At 35.8% G+C, this 21,033-nt stretch overlaps 1 protein-coding gene across 1 annotated transcript in view; it reads left to right on the plus strand.

Annotated features, from left to right (window-relative positions):
- The window catches only part of MCU (mitochondrial calcium uniporter), a 205,921-nt gene that overhangs the window by 154,773 nt on the left and 30,115 nt on the right, over positions 1-21,033 (plus strand). Inside the window, exon 2 of the mRNA XM_061161770.1 lies at positions 1,491-1,560. Within this exon, the coding sequence (XP_061017753.1) occupies positions 1,491-1,560 (70 nt within the window). The remainder of the gene's footprint in view (positions 1-1,490; positions 1,561-21,033) is intronic.

Genomic DNA, 21,033 nt, shown 5'->3' on the forward strand with positions numbered 1-21,033 from the left:
TGCTGCAGTCCACGAGGTCACAGAGTTGGATAAAACTTAGATACTGCACAACAACAAAGCATCCCAAAGTTATAGTTGAGCCAATTGAGACCTACAGAGGACAAGATCCAGGCCCTGTGTATTTTGTATAGAAGATGGTTAGCAGTATTGAGGCCTGGGTTCTAAGCCTAATTCTGATATGCGGCTCTTTGTAAGTTACTTTCCCTCTCTGAGTCTCAGTTTTCTCATTTGTAGGATAAGAGTTTGGACTCATCTTCCTTTTCAAAACATCTTTATGGAGCTAAGGATTCTTTGGTCCCCATTAAAAGTGTTGAAGCAAAGGATTAGGATTGTAGGATTTCCCAGCACACCTGTGTTTAACCAGAGCCTTCTTTGATCTCTGAGTAAAATTGAGTTTAACTAAATATTTTGAAACAAAAAGAATCTGAAAGTGGCAGTCTACACTAAAGTTGTTATGTATATTAACTTAAAGATTCTCAATGACGGCATCAAAACATTAATGTGTAATGATCAGCTGTGAAGTCTCAAGTGATTTAAGTGGTTTTTTTCATTTTTAGAAAACAGTCTTGCATTCTGCATGCTTTCTTAAGCTGGTAAGAGGTAGGAATTTATGATACTAACTTGAAAGATGTCTGTTATACGTCATGGTCTTGTTAGGTGTGCATTGTCTTAGAGTCCTAAATGATCTTTGTTTGGATTCTTGGAGTAGAATATAATATCTGGCTCTGAGGCTAATACGTTGGTTTTTAGTCCATTAATGTGTTCTTTTCTTCCTCCTTTAATACTTTTTGAGGCTAGGGAATTAAAAGGTACAAGGGGATAAATTAAGCATTTAGCAAGTCATAAACATATTCAATAATCTTTCTGAAACTTAGTTTAATTTTGAGAGCCTAAATTCTAAACCTAAATCCACAATGACACTACTTTTTGAGGAAGTAGTAAAGTGGATATTAGTGTGAGTTCCTCCTAATATTCAGAAGATGATAAGAATTAAAGACTCCAGGAGTGAAGTTACCTGACCAAATTAAAACAGAAAAAGGAGAGTAAACAGAAAGACTAGATGTCTACCCAATAACAGTAGAGTAGTGATATAGCTATTTAATAACTGTCTTATTCCTAGTAAGACATAAAGGAAATGCAGGTCTAAAAACTAGTAAGAGGAACAAGAAACAAAGTTTTGTTTAGACTTGACAGTGCTTAAAACCAGTATTAAGTGTTTAAAAAACTAGATGAAAAAACAGTTTGTATGGGTGTCTGTGTGTAAATGTGTTTGTATGAAATCTTGAAATAAACCAAAATGTGCATCACTAACATCTTAGGATGAAAAGAGTTTGAGAGACTTTTCCTTTATCTGGATTTTTAAACTTTTCCGCTAAAGAATACATATTATTTAAATGATTTAAAAGCTGTTATTTATTATATTCATACACATATGCATATAGCATTTGTTGTGTGCCCTGACAAAGGACGTGTCTTTTTGTATTTTCTAGGTACACCAGAGGCTCTCTTCTTGGCCTAATTTGGGAGTTGTTTATTGCAGTACTGTTGTGCCCTCTGATGGTGAGTTATGGCAAATTTTTTTAATGTCCAGTGCTTTTTTTTCTTTCTGTTTCCCATTCTCAGATTGTCATACAAATTTATTTTTCTTAAAAAATAGGCCAGAATCAAAACAACTGGAGAGTTTATAAAGAGAAAATTTCTCCAGTATAAACATATTGTTCATAGTGATGAATCCTCTCAGCTTTTGCTGAAGCGTTTCACTTAAAAACTTCTTGTTTTTATACTATTGTCTAAAATTGTTAAATATTTGGTGTCAGTATCAATAAACATATATTCATTAAGCTATGTATATTCAGTGGCAACTAAGTCACATTCCAGCAGGACTCTTGTACCAGTTTTATTACGATATTCAGTGGCAAATAATTTGAACTAATGATTTTGTATTGAAATTTTTATTATTAATTCTGTCATGTAATACAGTTACTATTATCCTATGTACCAATCTGTATGTGCTACGTGCTGTGCTTAGTCGCTCAGTCATGTCCGACTCGTTGCAGTCCCCGGACTGTAGCCCACCAGGCTCCTCTATCCATGGAGATTCTCCAGGCAAGACTACAGGGGTCATGTCTTTCAGTAATTTAACAATAGTAAAGTTGTACTGGTGTGTCTGGCTGAATGTCATCCCAGGACATAAATGCTAGTATGTTGACTCTATGTTGTATGAGGGGTTGAAGACAATATTTTTACAAAGGTAAAATGATACATACTTTTGAAAAAGTTACTCCCAAAATTCCTACAAATACTATTGTCCTTCTTAAGAAAATCAACTTGTATTACTTATGAAAAAACAGAAGCAGAAAATTATTTGATTTAATGCAATTTGTTGTCCTTTCTACTGTCAATTTATGTACCTTTCTTATTTAGTACTTCTGTTAATCTTATTTTAAACTGGTATAGCATATAAGAAAACTCTGCTTAACGCACAGCTACTTCAACAGAATTTAGCCACCAATAGTAAACATCTCTCCCATCGTTCATTCTTCACTACTGTCATGGCTACTGGGTCATGTTCTATTAACATATCAAATGAGGGCTTGATCCTCTTTTTTAAAAAACGTGCAAAATCCAAAATACTACATTATTAACCTGGCAGACTATAGTCCAGGGGGTCGCAAAGAGTCGGACAAGACTGAGCACACACACACAAGCAATAATATATATATATTATATGTATATAATATATATATACTGCCTCTCAGTAATTGCTTATTAGTTTTGTTGTTTGACAAATATTCTAGTTATGACTATGATAGCTGTTGTAAAATATAGAGTATCTTAAATGTTTAACCTCCCTACCAAAGCAATCTAAAAGGTTCTCAATTTTACTTATGTCATAAATACTTTTGAGGATCTGGTAAAAGCTTTACATTCTCTCTCGAGAAGAAAATTTTATATACACATAGGAAATGTTACATACAATTTCTTAGTGATACAGGCTCTCTCAGCCCAACTCACGGAATCCCTGGTCTCATGGCTGTGCACACACGCACATCCCTGTACCCGTGCCTGTGGTCCCTTTCATGAGAGGCGTTATGCTTAGAGGTTGTGTTTAGGTTTGTAATCAGGATTTGCATCCCAATTTTCACTTTTAAGCCTTGGTTTAATCTTAGACAAAGTAATTACCTTCTTAAAACCTCCTGCCTTATATGTGAAATGGAGATAGTAATAATTACTACCTCCAAGAGAAAAATGTACTTATCCAACAAAAACTCTTATTGTATAAAGAGTGGTGTGTGTGTGGTAGCGTTAAAAACCTTAATCAAAACAATGTGATTTAGGGCTTCTCATTTTAATTTTTCTATGCCCCAGATCCTCCTTTGTAAAATGACTATCTGAAATTTTTATGATTGTATGGTTTATAACCTATTTAAAGGCTTTCAAAACTTTCAGGGGTTCCCCTTCATAGTAATGAAAATTAAGGATTAAGAATGAGAACAATTCTGCTATAGACAGGTTGACTATATAATTTATCATCCAACCCAGGACACTTTTGAGAACACGTGGAGGACAACCAGAGTTGTCCTGACAGTTTTAAATGCAGTAAGCCAGGACATATCTTCACTGTAGGTAAGCTGAGTAAGAAGCAAGAAAAATAGTCTCCCTAGCTGCCTTCATTTCTCTATCCAGAAATGTAATGCTACTTAATTAGCCTTGAATTGAGAGCTGTGATAGAAAGAAATGTTGTTTTGTAGTTAACAAAAAATGTAAAATTTCCTTACAAAAATTGAGGATAATTAATTTTAGCAATGGACAGTTATCAAAATTCCTGTTTAATAACAAACAATAATCTGTTTAACCCACATATAGATAATATATATAAATTCTTAACCTAAGTAACTAGATATATGCCCTAGTTTTTTACTTTGTTTTTTGTCCCATTACTTTTTAAAAAGCTTTATTTATGTATATTTTATGTACCATAAAATTCACCTATCATCATGCAAGCATAATAACAATCCAGCTTTAGACTATTTCCTTACCCCTAAAAGTTCTCTTGTTCCTGTTTTGCAAGCAGTCCCTGCTTCTACCCTAAGCCTTAGGCAAACACTAATCTGCTTTGTCTCGCTGTAGTTAAACCTTTTTTTAAAAGTCATATAAATGGACTCATTCACTGTGTAGTCTTTTGCATCTAGCCTCTTTTACGTATCCTAATGCTTTTGCGGTTTATCCATATTGTAGCATGGTTTGAAGGTCTTTGTTTTTATTGCTGCGTAGAATTCTAATACATGGAAATAATGGAAATACACATTTTGTTTTTTCATTCACCAAATGAAAAACATTTGGATTGTTTTCCATCTTGGACTATTAAGAGTAATACTGCTATCAACATTTGCTTATAATCTTTGTATGGATATATGTTTTTATATCTCTTGAGTAGATACTAGGAGTGGGATGTCTGGGTCGTATGGTAAGTATGTGCATAATTTCTTTATTGCGGTTTAGTTGATTTACACTGTTCCATGTGTACAGCAAAGTGATTCAGTTATACATACATATGTGCATTATTTTCAGATTTTTCCTATTATATGTTATAGATATTGAATATAGTTCCCTGTGCTATTCAATAGGTCCTTGGTTTTTTATGTATTTTATATATGATAGTTTGTATCTCTTAATTGCAAATTTCCAATTTATCCTTCCCCCTCTTTCCCCTTGGGTGCAAGTGTGTTTTCTATGTCTGTGAGTTCATTTCTATTGTGTAAATAAGTTCATTTGCATTTTTTAGACTCCACATATAAATGATATCATACAATATTTGTCTTTGCCTGACTTACTTCACTTAGTACAATAATCTCTAGATCCATCTGTGTTACTACAAATGGCATTGTTTAAACTTTTTGTGGCTGAGTAATATTCCATTATGTATGTATGTATGTATGTATTTATATATATATACCCCACATCTTCTTTATCCACTCATCTGTTGATGAACATTTAGGTTGGTTCCACGTCTTGGCTATTGTAAATAGTGCTGCAGTGAACATTGGGGTGCATGTATCTTTTCAAATTAGAATTTTCATTTTTTCCATATATATATGCTCAGGAGTAGGATTGCTGGAACTTGTGGAAACTCTATTTTACTTTTTTAAGGAACCACCTTAATGTTCTCCATAGCTGATGCACCAATTTACATTCACACTGACAGTGTAGGAGGTTCTCTTTTCTCTACACCCTCTCCAGCATTTATTATTTATAGATTTTTTGATGAAGGCCATTCTCACCAGTGTGAGGTGGTACCTCATTGTAGTTTTCATTTGCATTTCTCTAATAATTAGTGATGTTGAGCATCTTTCCATGTGCTTCTTGGCCATCTGTATGTCTTCTTTGGTGAAATGCCTATTTAGGTCTTCTGCCCATTTTTTTAAATTGGGTTGGGGGTTTTTTTGGTATTGAGGTATACAAGCTGTTTGCATATTATGGAAATTGATCCCATTTTGGTCAATTTGTTTGCAGATATTTTCTCCCATTTTGTACATTGTCCTTTTTGTTTTGTTTATAATTTCCTTTGCTGTGCAAAATTTTAGGTTTAATTAGATCCCATTTGTTTATTTTTGTTTTTAGTATTCCAGGAGGTGGATCCAAAAAAATATTGCTGTGATTTATGTCAAAGAGTGTTCTACCTAAATTTTCCTCTAGTAGTTTTATAGTATCTGATCTTATATTTAGGTCTTTAATCCATTTTGGGTTTATTTTTGTATATCGTGTTAGAGAGTATTCTAATTTTACTCTTTCACATGTAGTTGCCCGGTTTTCCCAGCACCACTTACTGAAGAGACTGTCTTTTCTCCTTTGTATTCTTGCCTTCTTTGTCTTAGATAAATTGACCATAAGTGTGTGGGTCTGTTTCTGCGCCTGCTATCCTGTCCCACTGACCCATGTGTCTCTTTTCGTGCTGGCACCATGCTACTTTGGTGACTATGACTTTGTGGTACAGTCTGAAGTCAGGGAGCGAGATTCTGCTAGCTCCGTTCTTCTTTCTCAAGGTTGTTTTTGGCTATTCAGAGTCTTTTGTATTTCCATACAAATTAAATACTTTTTTCTTCCAGTTCTGTGAAAAATGTCACTGGTAATTTGACAGGGATTGCATTGAATTTGTACATTGCCTTGGGTAATATGGTCACTTTAACAATGTTGATTCTGCCAGTCTAAGAACACAGCTTATCTGTACAACTGCTTGTGTGGTCTTCAGTTTCTTTCGTCATGTACTTAACTTTTTAAGAAACTGCAAAACTGTTTCCCAAAGTGGCTGTCCCACTTTGCATTCCTACCAGCAGTATTTAAATTTTCTAGTCTCCCTATATCCTCCCCAACACTTGGTGTAGTCACACTTCTTGATAATAGACATTCTAGTGGATTTGTAGTATTATTTCATTGAGGTTTTAATTTGCATTTCACTGATGATCAAGATGTTGGGCATCTTTTAGTGTACTCATTAACCATTCAAATATGTTCTTCAATGAAGTGCCAAACTTTTTGCCTGTCTAAAAAAATTGACTGGCTTCTTAGTATTGATTTGTATGCATTCTTTATATATCCCAGAATTTTTCACATTACTTTTAAAATAATTTTGTGGGAAAGGGTAGATTTTTTTAAATCATGTTTTATTATTAATGGCTATTCATATACAGTTGGAAATTCTATATTTATTGTCATCATTTATATTGAGGGCATAAACATACCCCACCACTGTCTTTCCTTCTAGCTTTTAAAAACCTAACAACAAAAAGGAAACACAAGTAATAAAATCACAAAAAATGATAGAAACAGAAAACCTCAGTGTTTTAATGTGGACACACTTCTCACCAACCTAGATATGAGATTGGGAAAGCTGAAACACCTTATTTTGCCATTTTAAAAATATATCCTACAGTTTGAACTTTTTTTTGATAAGTAGGAGTTTCAGTTTGAAGTACCAAAATATGGTTGAACTTGTTGCATCACAGAAGTCTTTTTGAAGGCTTTTATAAAACTGACTTTCACGTTGCTAGGAAAAACAACCATGTGAACTTGGAAAGATGTTTAAACTTTATGTGCTGACAGTATTTAAACTGGGTTAGTGTGGAGCAGTGGAGAAGGAGATGGCAACCCACTCCAGTGTTCTTGCCTGGAGAATCCCAGGGACGGGGGAGCCTGGTGGCTGCCGTCTATAGGGTCGCACAGAGTCGGACACGATGAAAGCGACTTAGCAGCATCAGCAGGAGCAGTGTGGAGCACAGGTAAATTTATATCACAATTCAGATGATGTCATCCATTCTAGGATTGCTATAATTTATTTCAATATTTTGAAGTAAGTTTTGAGGAAATCGGAGACTATGACATTTCCCTCCAGAATGTGACTTGGTGAAACTACTGATATTGTTTTAAGGAGATAGTTTCCAATTTTTGTCTGTTAATATACATTTTGATACAAAGAAAAATCCCTTATTTGTGATCTCTTATGGAAATAAGAAAAGCTGTTAACGTTAATGGCTATCACCATCTTTGAAATAGTGTTAAATTTCTTTTCCAAAATAACTACCAGGATGTTTTTTTTTTCTCTAAGAAAGATCTTGGTACTCTGTGAACAGATGGCACATCTTCCAAACTTAGCAACATGCATGCTTTTATGACCTCAGAGAAGAAAAGAGCTCTATCCGTTGCAACAATGCATTGGTTTTTTTCATTGGCATTGAAGACTTCCACCATCCCTAAAAGAGGCCTTACCTGCTACCACAGAAGTAGTCAGTATTTTGAGAACAAGACTTTGTGAGAAAAAGAATAAAAATATAAATTCCTTTGCTAGATTAAACTTTGGACAGGAGTTTTGCTTTTTAAGAGAAGAGAAAGTTTATTACAAGGGCGTGTTTTTAGTTATGACTTGATTAACTTGGGGGATGTTTGGGTCTTTATGAATGAGCATAATCTTCCAGTTCAAGACCTTACAGTCATTATTTTGTACTTGGTAGAAAACTCATGAACCCTTTTAACCAAGCTATAGCTCTGAAATAGATAGAAGTAGACAACCTTGTGATTTTTCAGCTGCTGGAGAAAGTTTCTCTCTAGGCTAGTCATGAATGGAAAGGTTTGTCAGTTTCTCTGTAAGAATTAGAAAAAACTTAGAGCTTTTGAAGATTACTTCCACTCGGAAACCTTAAAATTGGAACTTGGATTTCCAGTCATTTCACTATTTGATATGCATCAAAACAGAGAGTGATATAAATTCAGTTCTAAGAGTCTTAGAAAAAATCTTAGGTTCCTTACACATGCTTAGCCAAGCATCATCTGGCGAAGTGAACTATGAGAGTTGTGTTACCATATACCTTTCCCAGAGTCTCTGAGTTTTTACAGCTTCTTTTCATCAAAACAGAAACACACAACCTTTTAAGATATCAAAGGTAATATTCAAGTTCAGTTCAGTTCAGCTCCGTCATGTCCGACTCTTTGTGACCCCATGAACCACAGCACGCCAGGCCTCCCTGTCCATCACCAACTCCCGGAGTTTACTCAGACTCATGTCCATCGAGTCAGTGATGCCATCCGGCCATCTCGTCCTCTGTCGTCCCCTTCTCCTCCTGACTCCAATCCCTCCCAGCATCAGGGTCATTTCCAATGAGTCAACTCTTCGCATGAGGTGGCCAAAGTATTGGAGTTTCAGCTTCAGCATCAGTCCTTCCAGTGAACACCCGGAACTGATCTCCTTTAGGACAGACTGGTTGGATCTCCTTGCAGTCCAAGGGACTCTCAAGAGTCTTCTCCAACACCACAGTTCAAAAGCATCAATTCTTCGGCGCTCAGCTTTCTTCACAGTCCAACTCTCACATCCATGCATGACCACTGGAAAAACCATAGCCTTGACTAGATGGACTTTTGTTGGCAAAGTAATGTCTCTGCTTTTTAATATTCTATCTAGGTTGGTCCTAACTTTCCTTCCAAGGAATAAGCGTCTTTTAATTTCATGGCTGCAGTCACCATCTGCAGTGATTTTGGAGCCCAGAAAAATTAAGTCTGACACTGTTTCCACTGTCTCCCCATCAATTTGCCATGAAGTGATGGGACCAGATGCCATGATCTTAATTTTCTGAATGTTGAGCTTTAAGCCAAATTTTTAACTCTCCTCTTTCACTTTCATCAAGAGGCTCTTTAGTTCTTCTTCACTTTCTGCCATAAGGGTGGTGTCATCTGCATATCTGAGGTTATTGATATTTCTCCCGGCAATCTTGATTCCAGCTTGTTCTTCCAGCCCAGCGTTTCTCATGATGTACTCTGCATATAAGTTAAATAAGCAGGGTGACAATATACAGCCTTGACGTACTCCTTTTCCTATTTGGAACCAGTGTGTTGTTCCGTGTCCAGTTCTAACTGTTGCTTCCTGACCTGCATACAGGTTTCTCAAGAGGTGGGTCAGGTGGTGTGGTATGCCCATCTCTTTCAGAATTTTCCACAGTTTATTGTGATCCACACAGTCAAAGGCTTTGGCATAGTCAATAAAGCAGAAATAGATGTTTTTCTGGAACTCTTGCTTTTTCGATGATCCAGCAGATGTTGGCAATTTGATCTCTGGTTCCTCTTCGTTTTCTAAAACCACCTTGAACATCTGGAAGTTCACAGTCCATGTATTGCTGAAGCCTGGCTTGGAGAATTTTGAGCATTACTTTACTAGCGTGTGAGATGAGTGCAATTGTACAGTGGTTTGAGCATTCTTTGGGATTGCCTTTCTTTGGGATTGGAATGAAAACGGACCTTTTCCAGTCCTGTGGCCACTGCTGAGTTTTCCAAATTTGCTGGCATATTGAATGAAACACTTTCACAGCATCATCTTTCAGGATTTGAAATAGCTCAACTGGAATTCCATCACCTCCACCAGCTTTGTTTGTAGTGATGCTTTCTAAGGCCCACCTGACTTCACATTCCAGGGTGTCTGGCTCTAGGTAAGTGATCACACCATCGTGATTATCTGGGTTGTGAAGATCTTTTTTGTACAGTCCTTCTGTGTATCCTTGCCACCTCTTCTTAACATCTTCTGCTTCTGTTAGGTCCATACCATTTCTGTCCTGTATCGAACTCATCTTTGCATGAAATGTTCCCTTGGTATCCCTAATTTTCTTGAAGAGATCTCTTATCTTTCCCATTCTGTTGTTTTCCTCTATTTCTTTGCATTGATCTCTGAGGAAGGCTTTCTTATCTGTCCTTGCTATTCTTTGGAACTCTTAATTCAAATGGGAATATCTTTCCTTTTCTCCTTTGCTTTTCGCTTCTCTTCTTTTCACAGCTATTTGTAAGGCCTACTCAGACAACTATTTTGCCTTTTTGCATTTCTTTTCCATGGGGGTGGTCTTGATCCCTGTCTCCTGTACAATGTCAAGTTAGCATGTTCCAAAACCAAGTCATTATGTGACTTTTTATTCAAGCCAAACAATACCAGTCTTATAATTGAAACATCCTTTTATATAGAATTAAGGTTTATTTTCTGTTTTAATTTGTAAATTTTTATTTCTTTAAAAAAAAAAACAGAAAATGACTGTTACTTGTTTAAAATGAGGAAAAATGCTTCAATTTTTGTTAACATTTATTTTAAAAACATGGCAGTATACTAGTCTGCTCACTAGTAGTCTGCCATAACAAAATACTGTAGACTGAATAACTTAAAAAAAATTTATTTCCTCACAGTTTTGGAGGCTAAAATTCCATGATCAGGGTGTCAGCATTGTTAAGTTCTGATCAGAACTCTGTTCCTAGCTGGCAGATGGCCACCTTCTCACTGTGTTTCCACCTAGTGAAGGTGTGGGGAAGGCTCTTACTCTTCATATATAGCTGTTGTACTATCAGATTAGCACAACAGATTATCAGATTACCTTTATCTTTTCCTTTCACCTTAATTACCTCTGAGTGATCCTATCTCCAGATAGGCACATGGGGAATTAGAGTTTTAAAAATACAAATTTTGGAAGATCACAATTCAGTCCATAACAGTTAATATGAAGGAAATAACTTTTCAATGCAACAAATGTGTTGTATCTAAAATTTTTATGTACAAATTGTTTGAATTTTTTCAGGAAATAGGTCTAAGGTGGGAATCCATACCTTCTTTGGGTTGTTGAGGAGGTCTGTTATCCAGAAATACCTAGGAACAGGAATTGGTTTATATAATTTATGCTCTTTTTCTCCTTGTTGCCCTCGGTGGAACAAGTCATTTTTGTTCTCTTGGGGTTTAAAGTTTTGACTGGAAATTTTCTCATGGAAATTTGTATGGCTTTAGACTTTAGCTTTTTAGACTGTAGATTTTAGAAAAAGCAAGAAAAACTACCAAGGAAAGCATTTTTCTATATCTTCATTGAATCCTCTCAACCTCCTTGTGAGTTATTAGAATCTCTGTATTAAAGGTAAGGTGAATGAGTTAAGGGTATATTCAGTAATGTGCCCATACATTCAAGGTGTTTCCTGTGGTAGAATTTGAGATTTTCAGGAACTGTTTTCAAGTCTGAGATTCCAACATCTATCATTCTTCTACTGTACTTTACTCTCTGTACTTTAGGATTGTATTCCACTTTACACCATCCAGAAATTAAAGTGGGTTAAAAGTCAAGGATTAATGAAGTTATTTTCAAAGCAGCACCATGAAAATAATTATTCTTAAAAAAGAAAAAAATGCTAGGGCACTACATTAGGACAGGATTTTATTTTTACAAAACAATATAAAATATTTAATTCTCATAATGAATAGATGAAGGATGTGAATGACCTTTTATTTAGCCCAAATGCTTTTGACATTTGTGAGAGATTGATTATCTTCATAAACAGATTTTAAAAGAAACAGATTCAACAAAAGTTATATAGGTTATTCTACTATTTGTAGACAAAAAAAGATGCACAACTTGAGAGTTGCAAATTAAGTTTTATTTGAGTCAAAATGAGGACTGCAACCTGGGAGACATCACCTCAGATAGCTCTGAGAAACTGTTCCAAAGAGGTAGTGAGGGAAGGTCAATATATAAGATTCTGGTGAAGAGGGAGTTCATTGCAATCAGTGTTTACTTTACAAAAGATTTCTACTAGTCACGAGGAGCAGATATCGTCATTTAATGATTTAGTGCTTTTCTAGATATGAAGAAATGCAAGGATTGGGATGATGAATGTTCCTGAAAATGTCTAATTATCTAAAGCCCTGTTCCACCAGATTCTCTGGCACACAGAGAGCCTCACTCCACCCTGAACTCGCTCAGCGGGTGCTGAAGGTCAACAGCTGCAGCCTCATAGGCTTCCATCTCTGCAGAGACGGATGGCAAAAGCCCTTGCTGTTGTTTGTCACTATCAGTGGTCTTTGTTGGCATTGTTATTGTTCTTCAATCATTGCTAAGTCATGTCTGACTCTTTTGCAACCCCATGGACTGCAGCATGCCAGGCCTCTTGGCAAGTGCCAATTTGTAGTTGACATGTTTAACATCAGACCAATAATGTGTGTCACGTGCTCAGCCGTGTCTGACTCTTTGTGACCCCATGGACTGTAGCCCATCAGGCTTCTCTCTCCATGGGATTTTCTAGGCAAGAAAACTGGAGACGGTTGCCATTTCCTCCTCCAGGGGATTTTCCTGATCCAGGGTTCAAATCCGGGTCTCCCACATTGCAGGCAGATTCTTTACCTTCTGAGCCACCAGGGAAGCCCAAAACCAAAAATACCATATATTTTTTAAAAGGTTTATAATTCTCTTTTCACAAATTTTATCATTTAAGCCTAGTAGTAACTTTACATAACTGTTTTTTACATAGTTCTACAGAGAGAGGTTCAGTTGTACAAACACTAATTCACCTTAGGTTCACAGTGATTTCACTAAGTTAATTTATATTGCCACTTGGAAGGACCCAACAGCTGGATTTATCAAACTACTAAATTTATGATTCTAGACTTCCCAGGTGTTCCAGTGGTTGAGAGTCCGCCTGCCAGTGCAGGGTACACAGCTTCAATCTCTGGTCCAGGAAGATTCCACATGCCACGGGGCAACTAAACCCCTGTGCTGCAACCCCTGTGCTGCCAGCTCTGTAGAACCCAGGAAGCGCAACTTCTGACGCCCTCACACTCTAGAGCCTGTGCCCCACAGCAAGAGAAGCCACCACAATGAGAAACCCATGCACCATAAGAGGAGTAGCCCTTATTGGACACAACTAGAGAAAACCTGCGTACAGCACAGCCAAAAATAAATAATTTTTTTAAAAGAACTAATAAATGAATTCAGTAAAGTTTCAGGGTAAAAAATTAATGTCTAGAAATCTGTTACAGGAATTCCCTAGCAATCTAATGGTCAGGACCCTGCAATTCCACTGCAGTGGGGGGTGGCGGGGGAGGTGAGTTTGATCCCTGGTGGGAAACTAAGATTCCAGAAGTCATGTGGTGCAGCCAAAAAAAAAAAGCAAACACTATTGTGTTTCTATAAACTAACAATGAACTATCAAGAAGAGAAATTAAGAAAATAATCTCATTTATAATTGCATCAAAAATAATAAAGTACCTAAAAATAAATCTAACCAAGGAGGTAAATACTTAGAAAACTATAAGACTTTGATAAATTCCAGATGACATGAACAAATGGAAAGATATACCATGCTCATGGATTGGAAGAATTATTCTTGTTAAGATGATCATACTCCCCACAGTAATCTACAAATTCAGTGCAATCCCTATCAAAATACCAGTGGTATTTTTTTTTCTTCTACAGAACTAGAACAAATAATTCTAAACTTCATATGGAAACATAAAAGACCCCAAATAACCAAAAGAAAACATTGGCAGTACACTTTTGACATAGGTCTTACCAATATTTTTTGGATATGTATCCTCAGAGAAGGTAAACAAAAGCAAAATAAACAATGGGACCACTTCAAACTAAAAAGCTTCTGCACAACAAAGAAAACTATCAACAAAATGAAAAGGTACCCTATTGAGTAGGAGAAGATATTTGCAAATGATTTATCTGATAAGAGGATAATATCCAAATTATATAAAGAACTCATACAACTCAACATCAAAAAAGCAAACAACCTGATTAAAAATTGGGCAAAAGACCTAAATAGATGTTCCCCCAAAGAAGACATACAGATAGCCAACAGACACATGAAAAGATGCTCAGTATCACTGATCATCAGGAAAATGCAAATCACACTACAATGAGATATCACTTATACCTGTCAGAATGGCTATTACCAAAAAGGAAATAACAGTGTTGAGGAGAATGTGAAGAAAAGGTGGGAATGTAAATTGGTATAGTAACTATGGAAACCAGAATGGAGGTTCCTCAGAAAAATTAAAAATAGAACTAGTATAATATGATTAAGCAATCCTACTTCCAGGGATTTTTTTTTTGAAGAAAATAAAAACACTAATTTGAGAAGATACATGTACCCTTATGTTAATTGTAGCATTATTTACAGTAGCCAAGATATCAGAGTAACCTACGTGTCCACCGATAGATGAATGGATAAAGAGGTGGTATATATGTACAACAGCATATTCCATAAAAAGGATGACATCTTGCCATTTGGGACAACATGGATGGACCATAGGAATATCATCTAACCTTGCTGTACTTTATTGTTCTCAGCTATAGAAGAAGGGCAGGCTTTCCAGCTAGCTCAGTGGTAAGGAATCCACCTGCCATTGCAGGAGACACGAGTTTGATCCCTGGGTCAGGAAGATCCCTGGAAATGACATCATTTCCCATGGTAAAGGAAATGGGGTTGCAAAAAAGTTGGACATGACTTCATGACTTAGCAACAGTAGCATAGAAGAACGACCCTTATAGTCTGTATGATTTCTTTAACCCTCACTAAAATTCTTTTATTGTATTTCATATTCTTAACGCAGAATAGTAGAGAAAAAGAGAAAGAAAAGAAACAGTTGATGGCAAGGTCATAAGCCACTGGAATCATCTATCATATAAAGTTCAGTTCTAAGTATCTCTGCAGAGAACACCCTAAATGTGCTTCCTTATTATACCTTTTCCTTTTTCATAGGAAATCTTTAAGAGATATACAGTTTTGTTGAAACCAAGCAAGACCCTGTGGGTCTCCTGTGTACAAATCCTTTCTGGGTCCCCATTTCTTGTTTATAGAAAATAGGCTTCATTCAGCCTTCTATGTTCTAAAGAGCTGATTCAAACAGTTGCTGATCAGGGAGCAGAGGGAATGCAGAAACAAAGGAGGAGCAATCAAGAAACAATAGGGCAGCCTTGGGGCAGTATATACATATAATATGAATCACATGTATATCCATATAATATTTTTGAGCTCTTCTGCAGGAACTGAGACCCCCACCCAGGTGAAAGATGGTAACTTCAGACTGAGCACATGATTCCTGGGGCACCACCTAGTTACCTCACCATCAACCAATCAGAGGAAAGTCACAAACCCTGCAGCCCTCACCCCAGACTTTGCCTATAAAAACTTCTCCCCCAGATTCCTTAAAAAACTAGGAATAAAACCGCCATATGACCCAGTAATCCCATTCCTAGGCATATACCCTGAGTAAGTTAAAATTGAAGACACATGTACCCCACTGTTCACTGCAGCACTATTTACAATAGCTACAACATGGAAGCAACCTAGCTGTCCGTCAACAGATGAATGGATAAAGAAGTTGTGGTACATATACACAATGGAATATTACTCAGCCCTAAAAAGGAATGCATTTGAGTCAATTCTAATGAGGTGGATGAACCTAGAGCCTATTATACAGAGTGAAGTTAAGTCAGAAAGATATACTCACACATATATATGGAATCTAGAAAGATAGTACCAAAGAATTTAATTGCAGGGCAGCAGTGGAGAAACAAACATAGAGAACAGATTTATGGACAATGGGGAGAGGGTGAGATGTATGGAGAGAGTAACGTGGAAACTTACATTACCATATGTAAAATAGATAGCCAATGAGAATTTGCTGTATGTCTCAGGGGCCTTGTATCAACCTAGAGGGGTGAGATGGGACGGAGGTTCAAGAGGGAGGGGACATATGTATACCTATGGCTGATTCATGTTGAGGTTTGACAGAAAACAACAAAATTCTGTAAAGCAGTTATCCTTCAATTAAAAAATAAATTAATTAATAGTATTAAAACTTCTCCCCCTAAACCATTGGGAAGTTTGGGATTTTTGAGCCACCCATTTTCCTTGATTGGCACTCCAGTAAACCTTTCTCTGTACCAGACTTTGACATTCTTTGACATTTCAGTTTGTTTGACCTCACTGTGCATCAGGCACACAAACTTGTGTTCAGTCACAGTGTTCATAAAATTATATATTTTAGAGGAGATTTTGCTAATTATTTTTAACACTGATTAATTTTCCTCCTACAAATTTTAACAGTTGGTTAAATAACAAGCATTTTTACTATAGGACTTTTTCTCTAATTCTCCCAAGCATTTTTAAAATATTTATTTAATATATTACTTCTTTAACCTGATATCTGTTGTCCTTGCAGTTCTCTTTTTACTCTGGAAAATTCCTTGCCTTTTAATTTTTATTCCTACTTCAGTTGTCATATTCTGTCTCTCAGTATTTATATTGGATGCCCCATAATTTCTAGGTTTCTTTGAAGTACACTGCTCCAGAACATACTTTAGATTATTTCTTATTTATTGAAATGGAAATCAGAGCAAAAGATTTTTTTTAACCAACCAAAAAGCTACTTGATGCAATTTGCATTTGAAAAGAATATTTAACTCTAGAGAATAGTAGATGACAGCTGTCATTAGCTTGTAAATTCCCATTGTGACTTCAGTATAACCAACAGCCATTTTGTATATTATTAAACTTGAGGAACTTTGGTAATTGTTATTCTTTGGTTGCAAAACAAGAAATCTAATATTTGCATTACAATCGCGTGTGTGGGAAAGGAGGAGACCTGGGGATTTATTTCAAAAGCGGTATTATATTAAAGATTTGTTAGTTCTGAAATGTGCTATCTATGCCAAGTTTTTCAAAGCTTTCATATTTAACTCCTTTTAACAACTTCATAATCTTAAAGAAAAAAGTTAAACTGAGTGATAAAAACCTTAATTTTGTCTGTTTACTTTGTCTCAGTTATTTTGAAACAGTAATCCCTAAGCACTTACCCCATGAAACTGATATATTAGTGAAATCTTCCATAGTTTATGTATTTAAGATTCACAGATTCCTATCTTTTATTTTAATTCAACTCTGACTACTTCTTGAAATCTGTGGTTGAATATTTTCACATGTAGAAAGAAGACTGGATGGTGGTGAGGGAGAACAACAGGTAGACAAGTTAATCACCTAATTTCATGACCCCCATCATCATTACTGCTTATAGAACAAATAAGGATATTTATGTTACTGGCTCTGACTTTAAGGAAGCAATGGATGGCTAAGGATTCTTTTAAAAATAAGAAAGAAAATAACAACAATTTCAAGTTATTTTAGGTATTGAAAACTTTAGATGGTACATACTATGTATTAACTTTATATTACTATTTTGGCCTCATTTTCCTTAGAAAACTCAGACTGTCCTTTTGGAAAGAATAAATAGATATTTATGACTGCTTAAATCATGTATCCACAAAGCATCAACTGCTGTGGGAATTGCTATCCTGCTGTTAACAGCTAGAACACCAGATAAAAACACATGAAAATACTGTTTTTAACACTGGACAATAGGCAAGACAGGACTTTGATCTGAGGAAAGAGAAGCAAATGAAATTTACCTTACATTGCTTCAGCTCACAGTCTGAGGCTTTGGTTAAATTCTGAGCCACAAAACCAGGCACAACTTCCCAGGAGACAGCAATTACCAGAAGCTCTAAAGGAGAAGGAAGCGGCACCCCACTCCAGTGTTCTTGCCTGGAGAATCCTGTGGACAGAGGAACCTGGTGGGCTGCCATCTATGGGGTTGCACAGAGTCAGACACAACTGAAGTGACTTAGCAGCAGAAGCAGCAGCAGAAGCTGTATAATGAATAACTCTTAGTGCTCACTCAGGGCCAGAAACCATTTGACTTCTCGCCAGCTAGAGAGGAGAGGCATCACTGACTACATGAACATTCAGTAGAGACTCCCAGAAGAAGCATAACTTGGAAGGGGGGGCCAAATTTGCTCTAAAATAAAGGATTCTCTAGATTTGTCTTAAAAGACTCGAGAGGATCAAGCTAATATGCAGTAACTATACAACAAAATCCAGCATTCAGCAATGTAAAAGTCACAATGTCTGATCTCCAGTCAAAAATTACTAGGCATATGAAGAAGTTGTGGGGTTGTGGGTGGGGGCAGAAATTAGTCAACAGAACCAGACCTAGGAATGATGGAATTAACAGACAAAGATTTTAAAACAGTTATTATAAATATGATTCTTATATTCATGGAAAGAAAAGAAAAAAACATAAGCATAATACAAAGAAAAATAGAACAATAAACAAATGGAACTTCTAGAGATGAAAATATGTATGAAATGAAAACCAGTATGGATGGAATTAATAGCCGATTAAATACTACAGAGGAAAAGATCATTGACATTGAAGTACATAGCAATTAAAACTATCCAAAATGAATCTGAGAAAACTGAAATACATGAAAAGAGCTTCAGCGCCCTGTGCGACAGGACCACATGGTATAATACGAGTGTAATTGGAATCCAGAAGGAGAGGTGTGGGAGACATGAAAAATATTTGAATAACGGCCAAGTTTTTATAAATTTGATGATAATGATGAGTCCACAGACCTAAGAAATTTAACAATTCCCAAACAGCACAATCATAAAGAAAACCATAGAAAAGAACATTATAATCAGATTGCTGAAAACCAATGATAAAGAGAAAATATTAAAAGCAGCAAAAGGGAAAAAGACATACTACATACAAAGGAACAAAGATAAGAATGTACACAAATGTATAACATACTGTATAAACCGGAAGTTCTTTAGAGTACTGGGAGGAAAAAAATAACTAGATTTTTAAACAGCAAAATTGTCTTTCAAAAATGAAGAAGAAATAAAGACTTTTGCAGACTTAACCAAAACTGAGAGAATTTATTGCCAACATATCTGCCCAACAAGAAATGTTTAAGGAATCTCATGAGACAAAAGGAAAATGATACTAAATGGAAATGTGGATTATACCAAAAAAAAAAGAGGAACACCAGAGGGTAAATATGTACATAAATATCAAAGACACTTTGCTCATTTTGAAATTTTTCAAATATAATTAGTTGTCAAAGTAAAAATAGTTTGTGGTTTATAACATATAGAAATAAAATGTAGAACAGTAGCACAATACAGGGGAAATGGAAGCATATTGTTGTAAGGTTCTTACACTCTATCTAAAGTGGTATAATACTACTTGAAGGTTAACTGTGATAATTAAAGATGTATACTGCAAACCCTTGAGGTGGGTTCTGCAAACCCAATAGGCCAAGTCCAGTGCATTCCTTAATTTTGTAAATAAAGTTTGTTGAAACACAGCCGTGCATATTTGGTTACATAGTGCCTAGGGCTGCTTTTGTACCACAGTGCAGAGTCTTACGTTGCAACAGAGATCTTATGACCGCCAAAAACCTAAAGTATTTAATATCTACCCTTTATAGAAAAGCATTGCCATTACTTGCTGTAGAGTAACCCAAAACCATGAAGAGGCACAGTTAATAAGCCAGTTTGTTGTTGGTATTGTTGTTTAGTTGCTAAGTTATGTCCAACTCTTTTGTAATCCCATGGACTGTAACCCACCAGGCTCCTCTGTCCAAGGGATTTCCCAAGCAAGAATACTGGAGTAGGTTGCCATTTCCTTTTCCACCGTATCTTCCCGACCCAGGGATCTAACCTGCGTCTCCTGCATTGGCAGGCAGATTATTTACCACTGAGACACCAGGGAAGCGCATAGTAGAGATTAAATGTAATCATAAGAATACTCAGTTAATCTGAAAGAGGGCAAGAATAGATGGAAAGTAGAAGAAAGAATTGAGTCAAGAAAAGTAGCAAGATGGCAGACTTATACATAACCATATTTATAATTTATTAAATGCAAATGATATACATACTTTAAAAGACAGAGATTGTCAGATTGGGTAAAATAGCAAGACTCAACCATATGTTGTCTGCAGGAAACCTACTTAGAATATAAAGACATGGGTAGGTTAAAAGTAAAAGGATGAGAAAAGGTATACCACAAAAACATGTGTCTACTCAGAAACTTGTAAGTAAATAATCATAAAAAGCTTATTCATAGTAGTCAAAACCTGGAAACAATCCACGTGTCAGTCATGGTAAATGGATGAACAAAATTATAGTGTATCCATGTATAGTTAAATGCTACTCAGCAATAAAAACAAATCAACTACTAATGCATGTAACAACATGGATGAATCTCAAAATCATCCAGGTACAAAAAGAGTACATGCTATATTATATTATTCCAGCAGTATAAAAGTCTTAAAAAACTGAACATAATCTATGGTGAGAAAAATCCAGTCAGTAGTTGCCCAGGGGTTAACTGGAGTGAGGATCAAGGGAATTTGGGGGCTGATGGAAATGTTCTTTATCCTGTCACATCAGAATTCATCAGATATTCATTTCAAATAAGAATGTATTTTGTTATTGATAAACTGTGTTTCAATAAGTGTTATTTAAGTCACGAACAATGTAGTGTGAGGCTTCTGTATTCATTATAGGTGTTATCATTTATTAGACCAGGCAAGGAAAAAATATGTAAATGACTACAGTTATGAAAGTTTAATGCATTTAGAATCTCCAGAACATTGTTCTATGTAGATTTCTTCTCAGCTCTTCAGTTTTAAGAAGTATGAATCCTTACAAACTTTATAGAATGTATCTTTTAATTCTTTTTTTTAACAAAGCTAATAAATAAACATCATTCATCTAAAAGCAGTATGTTGTTATAAATGGTTTATTTATTACTCACAACAACTGTATCAGTTAGGGATTAAGTCCATTTGATATATGAAAAAGTGAGGCTCACAGAAGTTATATTGTATGTCCAAAGTT

The sequence above is a fragment of the Dama dama genome, chromosome 15, assembly GCF_033118175.1.
Source record: "Dama dama isolate Ldn47 chromosome 15, ASM3311817v1, whole genome shotgun sequence".
Lineage (NCBI taxonomy): Eukaryota > Metazoa > Chordata > Mammalia > Artiodactyla > Cervidae > Dama > Dama dama.